The following is a 14,539-nucleotide window of genomic DNA, read 5'->3' on the forward strand; positions in this document are numbered from 1 at the left end:
GCATTTGCAGCAAGCACCTCCAGCCACCCTCTCACAGCCTGAGGGAAGGAAACAGCTAGCACAGAGGATCACCTTTTAAGAGGCGTTCCAACTTGGAGAGCACTGCTCTCCAGTCCTGGTCAGCTGCCAGGCAAACTCATGCCCCCTCATTCCAGAACTCTGGGCTGGAAGCTAGAGAGAAGCCTGCCTGTGCGGGCCCACCGAGCTGCTCTGAGCAGCCCAGGTCTCTGATCCCTCCTCTCTGTGGTCCTGGATCAATGGCAGGGAAGCCAAAACCTCTTCTTGCCTGACCTCAGGGGCCAGTGAGAGGGGAAGAGGCTGCAGGCACTAGTCTCTGGCAAGGGCAGCTGCTGCGGCCTGCAGGAGGTGCCTCATGTTCTTATCTAGCCAGGTTGAGCCTGCCCTTGGATGTCTGTCCAGTGGGTGCTTGTTTATGTGAAAACCTGTAGCAACAGCCCCAGGACTGAAATAAGGGAGCAATGTGCTACCCACTGCTCTGTTACACACTTCTCAGGGGAAAAAATAAAAATGACCACACAGGAAGTGGGAGATCATCAATGGGTGAAATACAGTGGAAAGGATCCCAGTGCAGGGCCAAACATGGGACCAACCAAGTGACTCCATCACACCCTCAAAGATGGGCTTCTGTTCCTCCAAGATGGGCTTCTGTGGCAAATGTGCTGAAGGAAAAGGCAATGGCTAAAAGGATATCCTTCTACTTGAATTGCTTTGTAGCTGTGTGACCTGGACCAACTCACTAGCCCCCCTGCCCACCCTGTTCTGCCACTGGCACCTGTAACAGCTATCTGCCAAGAAAGAAAGGGTAGCTGTGAAGAGCCCCATCTGGGCTGGCATCTGGTACCATGCAGACCCTTGGGAAGAGGCGAAGCCCCCACCCCTTCCCCATATAGGGCACACTGCCAATGTCCCTGTCCTTGTGGTGTGGAGGTCACAGTACCTCAGACAGGAACAGGAGGGATAGTCACTGAGGGTCTGCTGTGTTTCAGAAGCTCTACTAGACACCATCTCACTACCTTGCCATCCTCAGAGCAGAATAGGTACCTCATTCACCTTGCATATGGGGTGCTCAGGAAATGGCTGATGGCAGGTATTCCCAATGAACTCTCACAATACTGCCTTGGAGAAGGAACCACAACAGGAATGTCAGGTTACTGCTTCTAGGTCACACAGCTAGAAAGCTCTGGCTCCAAAGTCTTTCCCCTTGCCTGAGAACTGACATCATGGGGAAAGTATTTGTTCTCCTACACCACCACCTCTAAGGAGTTTCTTTATTTATTTATTTTGTGTGTGTGTGTGTGTGTGTGTGTGTGTGTGTGTGAATCTAAGCTTTCCTTTCTTTTTTTTTTTTAAGTTCTAGGGTACATGTGCATAACCTGCAGGTTTGTTACATATGTATACTTATGCCATGTTGGTGTGCTGCACCCATCAACTCGTCAGCACCCATCAATTCATCATTTATATCATGTATAACTCCCCAATGCAATCCCTCCCTCCTCCCCCCTCCCCCCTCCCCATGATAGGCCCCAGTGCGTGATGTTCCCCTTCCCGAGTCCAAGTGATCTCATTGTTCAGTTCCCACCTATGAGTGAGAACATGCAGTGTTTGGTTTTCTGTTCTTGTGATAGTTTGCTAAGAATGATGGTTTCCAGCTGCATCCATGTCCCTACAAAGGACGCAAACTCATCCTTTTTTATGGCTGCATAGTATTCCATGGTGTATATGTGCCACATTTTCTTAATCCAGTCTGTCACAGATGGACATTTGGATTAATTCCAAGTCTTTGCTATTGTGAATAGTGCCGCAATAAACATACGTGTACATGTGTCTTTGTAGTAGAATAATTTATAATCCTTTGGGTATATACCCAGTAGTGGGATGGCTGGGTCATATGGTACATCTAGTTCTAGATCCTTGAGGAATTGCCATACTGTTTTCCATAATGGTTGAACTAGTTTACAATCCCACCAACAGTGTAAAAGTGTTCCTATTTCTCCACATCCTCTCCAACAACTGTTGTTTCCTGACTTCTTAATGATTGCCATTCTAACTGGTGTGAGATGGTATCTCATTGTGGTTTTGATTTGCATTTCTCTGATGGCGAGTGATGATGAGCATTTTTTCATGTGTCTGTTGGCTGTATGAATATCTTCTTTTGAGAAATGTCTGTTCATATCCTTTCCCCACTTTTTGATGGGGTTGTTTGTTTTTTTCTTGTATATTTGTTTGAGTTCTTTGTAGATTCTGGATATTAGCCCTTTGTCAGATGAGTAGGTTGCAAAAATTTTCTCCCACTCTGTAGGTTGCCTGTTCACTCTGATGGTAGTTTCTTTTGCTGTGCAAAAGCTCTTTAGTTTAATTAGATCCCATTTGTCAATTTTTGCTTTTGCTGCCGTTGCTTTTGGTGTTTCAGACATGAAGTCCTTGCCCATGCCTATGTCCTGAATGGTACTACCTAGATTTTCTTCTAGGGTTTTTATGGTATTAGGTCTAACATTTAAGTCTCTAATCCATCTTGAATTAATCTTCGTATAAGGGGTAAGGAAAGGATCCAGTTTCAGCTTTCTACTTATGGCTAGCCAATTTTCCCAGCACCATTTATTAAATAGGGAATCCTTTCCCCATTTCTTGTTTCTCTCAGGTTTGTCAAAGATCAGATGGCTGTAGATGTGCGGTATTATTTCTGAGGACTCTGTTCTGTTCCATTGGTCTATATCTCTGTTTTGGTACCAGTACCATGCTGTTTTGGTTACTGTAGCCTTGTAGTATAGTTTGAAGTCAGGTAGCGTGATGCCTCCAGCTTTGTCCTTTTGACTTAGGATTGTCTTGGCAATGTGGGCTCTTTTTTGGTTCCATATGAACTTTAAAGCAGTTTTTTCCAATTCTGTGAAGAAACTCATTGGTAGCTTGATGGGGATGGCATTGAATCTATAAATAACCTTGGGGAGTATGGCCATTTTCACGATATTGATTCTTCCTATCCATGAGCATGGTATGTTCTTCCATTTGTTTGTGTCCTCTTTGATTTCACTGAGCAGTGGTTTGCAGTTCTCCTTGAAGAGGTCCTTTACATCCCTTGTAAGTTGGATTCCTAGGTATTTTATTCTCTTTGAAGCAATTGTGAATGGAAGTTCATTCCTGATTTGGCTCTCTGCTTGTCTGTTACTGGTGTATAAGAATGCTTGTGATTTTTGCACATTAATTTTGTATCCTGAGACTTTGCTGAAGTTGCTTATCAGCTTAAGGAGATTTTGGGCTGAGACGATGGGGTTTTCTAAATATACAATCATGTCATCTGCAAACAGGGACAATTTGACTTCTTCTTTTCCTAACTGAATACCCTTGATTTCTTTCTCTTGCCTGATTGCCCTAGCCAGAACTTCCAACACTATGTTGAATAGGAGTGGTGAGAGAGGGCATCCCTGTCTTGTGCCAGTTTTCAAAGGGAATTTTTCCAGTTTTTGCCCATTCAGTATGATATTAGCTGTGGGTTTGTCATAAATAGCTCTTATTATTTTGAGGTACGTTCCATCAATACCGAATTTATTGAGCGTTTTTAGCATGAAGGGCTGTTGAATTTTGTCAAAAGCCTTTTCTGCATCTATTGAGACAATCATGTGGTTCTTGTCTTTGGTTCTGTTTATATGCTGGATTACGTTTATTGATTTGCGAATGTTGAACCAGCCTTGCATCCCAGGGATGAAGCCCACTTGATCATGGTGGATAAGCTTTTTGATGTGCTGCTGAATCCGGTTTGCCAGTATTTTATTGAGAATTTTTGCATCAATGTTCATCAGGGATATTGGTCTAAAATTCTCTTTTCTTGTTGTGTCTCTGCCAGGCTTTGGTATCAGGATGATGTTGGCCTCATAAAATGAGTTAGGGAGGATTCCCTCTTTTTCTATTGATTGGAATAGTTTCAGAAGGAATGGTACCAGCTCCTCCTTGTACCTCTGGTAGAATTCAGCTGTGAATCCAAGGAGTTTCTAAGCAAAAGCTGAAGCACACAGCAGCTCAAACAGCTGCCAACATGTGTCCTGCAGCCCATCCTGCAGACACAATAAATCCAGGTGGAAAAGCAGCAATCAGGGGACTGTGTCCCCGTGACACATTCCAGGGTTGGAAGCTGTCTCTCCAGAGGTGGAAAGAACCCAGGAGGCACAAGATAGCTCTGCAAGGCAGTTTTCACCCTTGGCAACTATGAAACACTTCCCCCTACCTTCCCTCCCTCCCTGTCGGGACATCTGCATTGCAGGTGGATTTCCATGTCTCTCCTGCCACCCTAACACGCCAGCAAGATGGCTTGGGAACCCAGTTTCAGGACCTGAGCTTCCTGGGCCAATGGCTTCCATAAGATCAACACTGAGTTCAGTCCCAAAGGCTATGAGCCTAAGCGGAGGAAAGAACAAAGCAAGGGGAAAAAGTGTGTGGAAACTTGAGGTCAGTCTCCTTACCCACTCCCTGACTTCCCTGCTCCCTTCCTGGGGAGACCACTACAAACAAAGCTCCACAAACAAGTGCCATTGGCAGAAAGGGAACGCTGACTTCTCACCCTATTTATTTCCCGGAAAACTTTCACTCTGCCAAATCTCATTTGCCATCATTGGCGGGAGATGAAGGAGAAAATCCAAGGACTATGATCAGCTCAGCCCACTGAGTCCCAGCAGAGGATAATGCTGCTCCTGCTGTTACAGGGAAGGCCCCCTGGGGAGTCAGGCTCTGCATCCCAGGGCAGCAGCTTCAGTCCCCAGCCTGCCCAACTCTGGGTCCACCACAACACCAACAGAATCCCACAAGGTAATTTTGTGCAGGACAGTTACAATAAAATAGGGTTACAGCAGTTAAAAGGAATGTACTAGATGCACAGGAATTATCATGGCTAGAACAGCGTGGTGCTGAGTGAAAAAGGAAGCTGAGTACCATATACAGTGTGATAGCATTTAGATTGTGGTGTTTTTTTCTAGGAGTACATATTTATGTATAAAAAGTACTTTTTTTACAGTCTGGAAAGAAACAAGTCTGTTTTTGAGGTAGTAGGGGCAGCCAGAGGGATATGAGCTTTGCCCTTAATATTGTAACTGATTTAAAGAAGCCTGTGTCCCTTGTAAGATTTAAGAGTAAACTTTTCTTTTTTTGAGACAGAGTTTCGCTCTGTCTCCCAGGCTGGAGTGCAGTGGCGCGATCTCAGCTCACTGCAGTCTCTGCCTCCCGGGTTCACGCCATTCTCCTGCCTCAGCCTCCCGAGTAGCTGGGACGACAGGCGCCCGCCATCATGCCCGGCTAATTTTTTGTATTTTTTGAGTAGGGACGGGGTTTCACCACATTAGCCAGGATCGTCTCTATCTCCTGACCTTGTGATCTGCCCGCCTCGGCCTCCCAAAGTGCTGGGATTACAGGCGTGAGCCACTGCACCCGGCCAAGAGTAATTTTTTTTAAGATGGCAATGTTGAAGAGGAGGCGGTGCTGACACTTCTTTCCCCTATCCTCTTCCAGGGTGCAGTGCTACTGCACTATTGCTACCACTGCACTAGCCTAAACATGTCAGTATGGCTCCTTTACTTCCATCTCAAGGAGCCAAGGGTACCCTACTGAACAGAGACCTAAGGGCCAGACTCGGCATCCTGCACTAGGGTAATCCCCTACCAAGAGAGACTTCAAAAATCCCAACCTAAGCTCAAAAATTTTACAAGGACCCAACAAGCTCCTCTGAGGGAACAGGGAAGAAATAGCTACTTCTGGTGGCCAACACTTCTCCCCTCTTTATCGCTCAACTACACCGTAACTAATGGCTGACCAGCTGGGTCTAAGAGCCTGTCCCTAAATTTGTCTACATTAGACTGGGTGTCCAAAGACCAGGGACCAAATTGTCACTGACCATGGTATGGCTTGAGCTTCATGAGGAGATTCATCAGTGAGCTCCCAGCGTGGAAGTGTGGACAAGAATAAATTACGAATGAGACAGAGCTTCGTTGACCTGAGGGCACTCTGTCTGGACAAAAGAATGGCAGGCCCATCTGCAGCATCCCCTCCTCACCTGCTGCACGAGCTCAGGGGGCAGCTCGCCTCTCCACTGCTTCAGCTGACGTGAGGCGAATGAGTGCAAGGCGTAGGACATGGTGCCATACTCAATCCATAGAGACAAGTTGGAGCTGTCAATCTCCAGGGCCCGACGGAAGCAGTTCAAGACGGGCGTGGCATGCTTCCAAATGGGCCCATCACTCTTCAGCTCATTGGAGTTCAGCTTGTCCTGAATGCGGCTGGCCCGGGCCAGAGCCATGCCTGCCCAGGAATCAAACCTGTGGTGGTAACAAAAGCACCAGCTAAAAACACTACTACATGAAAAGCATGGAAGATAATGACAGGCTAGTGGGCAGGCAAATGGACACCATGGAAACTGTCTTCCCACACCAGGGCTCAGAGCCCAACTCTGACACTCACTAATGCCATGACCATGACCTAGACCAGCCATGTCTCTGAGCCTTCATTCCTAACCTGTGACACAGGGCTAAGAAGACCTACCTCAAGAGCTGTGGGCATTATGAGACAAAATGTATTTTAATCACTCAGCACCTCATAGGCATGCAGTAGCTGCTCTAATGGATGAGCTCCTGGACTCTGTTCCCCTGCTTTGCGGGGTTGCCTACAGAACAGCTCTGGTGGAGAGAAAAAGGAGTGCTCTACAAGACAAGTCAGGAGTGGTCCAGCCAAAGCACCAGGAAGACCCTCAGCCAGGTGTGACCTTATCTACTTCTGTGTGGGCAGAGCCTGCCATCAGCACATTTGCCAACCAGAAGCATGGGCAGCAGAGACCTCAGGACCCCAGCAACCCAGCTTCTACCTCATTCTGTCTCTGGGACCCTGAGCAGACCCTGCCCTTTCCAGCTCAGTTCTCAGCAGTAAAATGAAAAGTGAGGGACCACATGAGACCCTACCATTCTGACACCACCTGAAAGAAACTGACAGTGAGAACACAGAAACCTGTCTGAGAGGAGGAATGGCCACAGAGACACCAAGACTAAGATGATCTCTGGGCACCTGATAGTCTGGGATTTGATGAATGCTAGTACAAAGAACAGAAATGGCAGCAATCAAACGGACAGATGCCACCCTCCCACATGCCAATCGTCTTTAATGCACTGCTAGCACAGAAGACCAGACTAAGCACCAAGTCTCGCCTGGTACCTGCCTGTTAAGGCCAGAATGAAGGTGGCCAAGGCCTGGAGCACAGGATCAAGCCATCAAGGGCTTTCCTGGCACTGGGGCCAATCCCACATGAGACCCCGCCTCTGTGGCAGGGTTGCCTAATAGGCCAGGCTGATGGGTTGATACCCTCTAAACAGGGAGATATGAAGGTTGGAAGGACGCCCAGCTAAGCTGCCATGAGCCTTCATTCTGTTGAATACAGGGCTGTCAGGTGAGAGGTGCCATGCAAATACAGGTGGGTTTTATCACCCTCACTTTTCAGATGTGGAAATAGGGGAACAGAGGAGGAAACCCTTACTGTGGCGCAGTGAGCACTCAGCCAGACTGAGCACAGATAGGGCTGCTCTATCTCACTGGTTCCCAGTCACCCCGAGGGGACAGCCAGGGCTCTGCCACATGGCTCCCTGCCTGGAAGAAAACACAGGCTAAGCAAAAGAAGTTCTGTGAGAACCTTTCATACGAGCTACACAAGCCTTGCAAAATGGCTTCTTCACTCACACCCAGTCCCTTTTCTCCTTGGCCAGATGGATTCTGATGAGGTGGAATTCTCTGGTTTGCCCTGAGTTAGGGTGGTTCTGTGCTCACCCATGGCTCAAGGGCAGCTATCACAGCCTGGCCTCTGAGTCCTTCCAGAAAGTGTGCCTACAGATGCTACTCTGAACCCTTTAGACACAGGTCAGCCACAGTGGGTAGCCTCCTTTATCATACCTAGGAGGTAAGCCTTGTAAACCTTCACTCAAGGCTTACCTCCTAGGTATGATAAAATATTCCCTCTTAAAATCAAGTGCATCAGACTTCACGAATGTAGAAGGCCCCTTGGGAGGCTCCAGGCAATCACTACATTTTTTTTTTTTTGAGAATGAGTGTCGCTCTGTCACCAGGCTGGAGTGCAGTGGCACAATCTCGGCTCACTGCAATCTCCGCCTCCCAGGTTCAAGCAATTCTCATGCCTCAGCCTCCCAAGTAGCTGGGGCTACAGGCGCCCGCCACCACGCCCAGCTAATTTTTGTGTATTTAGTAGAGACAGGGTTTCACTGTGTTGGCCAGGATGGTCTCGATCTCTTGACCTCATGATCCGCCCACCTCGGCCTCCCAAAGTGTTGGGATTACAGGCATGAGCCACCACGCCCAGCCGCAATCGCTACATTTTAAGAGAAAGTCAAACAGGGCTTCACAGGAAGAGAGCATGAGCTCCATGTGCAATGAGCTCTCCTACATGCACCATCATGATAATCGCTACCGCTAACAGTGCACTGCATCAGAGCGAAAAAGAGAACTCTGGCTTGAATTTTTCTATTACTTGTCCCCAAGAAGACAACCATAGTTAAGAAGCCTGCAGTGGAAGCAGCAAGAGTACACATCCTGGGGCTGTGAAAGTAGGCAGCACAAAACCAACAAGATGGAGCCAGGCTGCGCCTCCTTGCCCTGCACACCAGGGTCCAGATGGACACCTTGTACCTTCTCTAATAACCCTTTACCAATAACCCTCCCAGAGGACTTTGGAAAAGAGGCCTTCTCCTCTGCTCGTCTTTTTATGGAAAACCTGCCTTTCCTAACAACGGCAAAGTGCTAAACCACCCTCTCACTCCTTTTTCCCTGGTCTCTCTGCAATGGGCCGGGAAACCCCAAAGTGGCCCACTGAAGAGCTTGCTGAGCTGGAGTTACCCCAGTCATCCCTGCAGCCAGCCTAACCTCATACTCTGGTCACTGACCTATTGGGGCAGATGCAGATGTCATGCATGTAGAACTTGATGGCCTTGGACTGCTCCTTGTTTTTGAAATGATAATCAGCCAGGAGGTAGTAAAGCTCGTTCACCACCGGAGGGGAGGGGTCAGCACCCTCTGGGAGGCAGGGCACCTGGCAGGTGAGAGGAAAAGTATGAGGGGAGGTGAAGTCAAAGACTCAGATGTGACCAGTAAACCCAGGACTGTTTAGTCACAGGACAGACTCTCCAGCTTCCCCTGCCCCTCCGTCTGGTACAGAGCAGAAAAAGAAGCAAAGGAGCATATACAGCAGTGGCAGAGGGGAAGAGTGTGACCCAGCCCGGTCCCCCACTTCCTCAAGGTTGTGGGCCCACCTCAGTTGAAGTTCCCTCAATGTAGGCAGAGACTTTGTCCAGGCTAAGTGCTGGCCTCTCCGTGCGAGGCACAATGGTGGCAATTCTCTTCAGCAGGTTGGCCAAGTCAGCAGACACGGTGCTGGTCTTGTAGCTGTCAAATTCAGGAAGGGTCTTGGGCTTAAAATACTCAAACATAAACAGGGCATCCTCCCATATGAGATCCACCTTGAAAAAAAGACAGAAGGCAGATTCATAACACATTCAGGGTAAATGAAAAGAGAAAAACACATTCCTCCATAGAAACGCATTTTGTCCAATGTAAATGAGGTTATGGCGTATTGGAGAGCCTAAAACAAATCCCCATTATACTTAAAAAAAAAAAAAAAAAAAACTGCACTACAAAAATTAGCTTGGTGCGGTAGGTAGCAGGCACCTGTAATCCCAGCTACTCAGGAGGTTTAGGCAGGAGAATCTCTTGAACCTGGGCGGCAGAGGTTGCAGTGAGCCGAGATCATGCCACTGCACTCCAGCCTGGGCAACAGAGTGAGACTCCGTCTCAAAAAACAAAAAAAAAGTCCCCATGCCCACTATAATCCCCAAATCCAAGTGTCTGAAAAGCATAAGGCTGGTCTGCAGAAAGACAGACATTGGAAACTACAAGCTGCGCTCTATAAGCCCACATGGCTGAGCCAGAGGGTGGGTTCCTTCATGCGGGGGGACCTTCGGCCAGCGGCAGACCCTCTCCACTTGGTAGACAAATTATTGAAGGAGGGCTGACTCCAGGGAGGGTGGCCCTAGGTTTGGGGTCCACAGCAGGGGCTCTGTCCTAAGGAGCTTACATTTTAGTGGATGGAATCCCTAAGATCAGACATAACTGACAGTACTGAGGAGCCATTAGATAATACACTCAATAGCACTCTAAAAACCAAAACAACACAAAAATGGAAAACCTCTAAAGAATTATTCATATCCAAAATGGAAATAAACTATCGATAATTGCCATGCTACATTTTTTGGTCTTAGGGTAGTTTTGTTTGCTGTTTGTTTTTAGAGATGGGGCCTTGCTCTGCCATCCAAGGCTATTCACAGGTGCAATCACAGTGAACTCCAGCCTTGAAATTCTGGCCTCAAGCAATCCTCCTACCTTCACCCTCTAGAGCAGCTGGAACTAAAGGTATGCACCACCATACCTGGCTCTACATATTAGCCAACATTAGTTGAATGTTAGTCAACATTTATGAAAATAAGTTTTTGCAAGAAAAACCCTTGTCCTTTGAGAAGAGAAGACTCCATCAGACCGTCTTCTCTCCTCCTTCTCATGCAACTCCAAGCAGGACTGCCAAGATGACTGTTGACAAATATGACATCCTTCAAGAGAGCTTACAGCTCCTGCTTCTCTCTTCCTTGAGCCTACTGCAGCACCCTCACCTGCTGGACTGAGTGTTCCTCCAGGTACCTGGCCTTACTCTTCTTGCTGGGGAAGCTGTACAGGCAGTAGAAACACTGCTCCAAGGCTGTCTCCAGCTCCTCCTTGTAAGGGTGTGTGTCTTCAGAGGTGGATGCAGCCAGTTCCTTTTGGAGTACTCGTACCTGTGGTGGGCAGAAGAGATGCCTGAGGTGAGGGCCTGTAGCCACTGCCTCTATTTCACAGCAGGGCCCCAGACAGACCACCACTCTATCAACTCTTTTAACCTGAGGTGGCTATGTCTGTTGGGCTCCTGCATGACATGACTTGATTCCAAAAATACCTGTTTCCCAGAAAAGTCTTGTTATCCTAATAGGAGCTATTCTGGTCCCACCTCTGGGCCCAGCAGGAGCCTCCTGATGGGTTTATCAAGCTGCCTTTCTTCTAGCACACCTAGCCAGTTTCTACCAGCCACCAGAAGAAGATATTATTTGCCTCCTGGGAACTTCACTCATTTATTTAGTCATTCATTTCCTCAATGAATAATTACTGAATATTTTCTTATAATAGACACAGTATGACACAGTCCTTGCTTTTTAGAAGTTCAGATTCCAATGGAGAGAATAAAGTTAGATAAATATTTATAAAAAATAATTATGGCCGGGCGCAGTGGCTCAAGCCAGTAATCCCAGCACTTTGGGAGGCCGAGATGGGCGGATCACGAGGTCAGGAGATCAAGACCATCCTGGCTAACACGGTGAAACCCCGTCTCTACTAAAAAATACAAAAAACTAGCCGGGCGAGGTGGTGGGCGCCTGTACTCCCAGCTACTTGGGAGGCTAAGGCAGGAGACTGGCGTGAACCCGGGAGGCGGAGCTTGCAGTGAGCTGAGATCCGGCCACAGTACTCCAGCCCAGGCGACAGAGCGAGATTCCGCCTCAAAAAAAAAAAAAAAAAAAAAAAATTTTAACATGAGATGTTAAATCCCACTAGGGCTAAGAGAATCTCCCTCAGACAAAACATAAATGAGGATCAGAGAGGATGTGAACAACATAGTAAACAAGTTACATCTATGAATATGAGAGCCGACAGCTATTGTTATGCCCAACTATTAGCAAATACACATTATTTTCAAGCATCCATGAGATTTTTGCCAAAACTGGATGAAAAGCAAGTCTAAACAAAGACCAAAAACTAGATATAAGACATACTATATCCTCAGCTGAACACAATTCAATAAAATTAGAAATCAATTACACAAAAATAGCAAATACCAAATATCAGAACATATGGGAGGCTGATAAAGATGTGTTTGGGAAAACTTATAGTCTTCAATACGTGTATTAGAAAAGCGAATACCGGCTGGGTGCAGCAGTTCATGCCTGTAATTCCAGCACTTTGGGAGGCTGAGGTGGGAGGATTGCTTGAGCCCAGGAGACTGAGACCAGCTGGGGCAACAAAGTGAGACCCTATCTCTACAAAAAATTTAAAAATTAGCCAGGCGTGGTGGTGCACACCTGTAGTCCCAACTATGTGGGAGGCTAAGGCAGGAAGACTGCTTGAGCCCAGGAGGTCCAGGCTGCGGTGAGCTGTGACTGCACCACTGCACTCTTAGCATGGGCAACAGAGCAAGACCCTGTCTCAAAAAAAAAAAAAAAAAAAAGAGAATAAAATCAAGGAAGACCTCTGAGACAAAAACGAATTTTCTTTTTTTTTTTCTGAGATGGAGTCTCGCTCTGTCACCCAGGCTGGAGTGCAGTGGCACGATCTCGGCTCACTGCAACCTCTGCCTCCCGGGTTCAAGCAATTCTCCTGTCTCAGCCTCCCAAGTAGCTGGGACTACAGGTGCCTGCCACCATGCCCAGCTAACTTTTTTATTTTTAGTAGAGATAGGGTTTCACCTTGTTGGTCAGGCTGGTCTCAAACTCCTGATCTCAGATGACCCACCTGCCTCAGCCTCCCAAAGTGCTGGGATTACAGGCGTGAGCCACTGCGCCTGGCCCTAAATTTTTAAAAATAATAAAAATAATAGGAAAAAGATAAAAAAGAGTGAATACTAAAATAAGCATTCAATTTCAGTAAGTTAGAAACAATACACAGTAAATTCAAAGAAAGTAAAAAGAAATATTAAAGTAGTAATGAACTAGAAAGCAAAGAAACAATGGATCAATAAATCAACAGTAATTTGAAAAGACTAATTTATACAAACCTCATGAAAGACTGGTTTTTAAAAGGTGGGGGGAGAAATCACAAACTATTTTAGCAATGAAAAAGGGGCATAACTAGAGGTAGAACAGAACTTTTTAAAGCATAAGCAAAAACCATGAACAGCCTCATGCTCTAAGTGAAAACTGTTACCACAATATAATTGATTTGAGAAGAGAAAATCTAAATGGACCTATAATCACTAAAGAAAGAGTAGTTTAGAATTTATAAAAGAGAGACAGAGTTCTAGATCACAGGTGGCAAACCACCCCATGGGCCAAATCCTGCCCTTACCTGTTTTGTAGGCCTGGGAGTTAAGAACGATGTCTGCATTTTTAAATGACTGATTGAAAAAAAATTAACAGAAAAAAACTTAACACATGAAGATTATATGAAATTCAAATTTTAGCATCCACAAGTTTTGTTGGAACAAAGCTGCAGCCACTGATTTACATAGTATCTACCACTGCTTTTCTGAGGCAACGGAAGCCCTGAGTAGTTGCAACAGAAACCCGAGAACCTACAAAGCCTCAAAGATTTACTATTTGTCCCTTTACAGAAAAAGCTTTGGTGACCCCTGGCAAAGGGTATAAGGGGAGAAAAAAAGAAAAAACTATAAGGATTGAAAAGGAAGGAAAAAATAGTTATTCATGGATGATATGACTGTCTACATAGAAAATTCAAGTCTACCACCCACTAAAATTAACAGAAGTAGTAAGTAAAGGAACTGTGCATAAGAAAAAATTATTAAAAAACGAATGCTCCTGCATGCCCACAAAAATCAAATAGAAAAACTGACATTTAAGTATCTATTTATAACAGTAACAAAAACAATTGAAACCTAAGCAATAATCTAACAAAATATATACAATTTTACAGCTATACTTTGAAAAAATGAGAGAGAAAGAAAAAAAGTATTATAGAGAAAATTATTAAGCTGAATGCATAATAATGAAAGCATAAGACCTAAATAAACAGAGAGATATACCACATTTACGACTGGAAAGACTCAACCATACAAAAATGACAATTCTTTTGCAAATTAATTTGTGAGGTCAATGTCATTCCAATCAAAATTCCAATGGCGGGTTTGTGTTAGGGGGTTGGATATCACAAAACATCACAGACTGATCTTACAATGCTACAGAAGAGGAAAAGGCCAAGAATAGTCAAGAGACTAAGAGGTACGTGAGTAGGTTAACCCCACCAGGTATCAAAATCTCTCAAAAGACAATTCAGTATATTGTCTTTGAGACAATTCAGTATTGTCAGGAACAAACAAGACTCCTATGCCAATAAAAAGAACAGAGCCGACATGAAAGAAAGTGACTTACAAGTCAGCACAGAGAACAGACTCTTCAAAAAATGGTACAAACCAACTGGCCATGCATATGGAATGTAAAATTGGATTCCCACCTTATCTTTTAACAAAAATAAAATTTAGATGGAATACAGACACATGAAAAACAAGAGCAAACTAGTAGATTACTGCAGAGGAGATCTTTATATAATTTTGTGAGAGGGAAGTAAAAGTACCCCACCCTTCAAAAAATCACAAACCTCAAAGGAGAAGACTAACAAATTTGACATTCAAATTTTAAAATTCTGTAAAACAAATACCATACACATAGTTAAAAGATACCCCACA

The 14,539-nt window shown here is 45.6% G+C and overlaps 1 protein-coding gene across 14 annotated transcripts in view; it reads right to left on the reverse strand.

Annotated features, from left to right (window-relative positions):
- CABIN1 (calcineurin binding protein 1) overlaps positions 1–14,539 on the reverse strand; it is a 169,395-nt gene that overhangs the window by 89,579 nt on the left and 65,277 nt on the right. For all 14 annotated transcript variants that reach the window (XM_030914771.1, XM_030914765.1, XM_030914762.1 and 11 more), the window contains exons 20-23: positions 10,710–10,871; positions 9,300–9,506; positions 8,934–9,079; positions 6,053–6,314 (exon numbers count right to left, since the gene is read on the reverse strand). In XM_030914771.1, coding sequence (XP_030770631.1) covers positions 6,053–6,314; positions 8,934–9,079; positions 9,300–9,506; positions 10,710–10,871 — 777 coding nt within the window. The remainder of the gene's footprint in view (positions 1–6,052; positions 6,315–8,933; positions 9,080–9,299; positions 9,507–10,709; positions 10,872–14,539) is intronic.

Source organism: Rhinopithecus roxellana, chromosome 13 (genome assembly GCF_007565055.1).
Source record: "Rhinopithecus roxellana isolate Shanxi Qingling chromosome 13, ASM756505v1, whole genome shotgun sequence".
Classification (NCBI taxonomy): Eukaryota; Metazoa; Chordata; class Mammalia; order Primates; family Cercopithecidae; genus Rhinopithecus; species Rhinopithecus roxellana.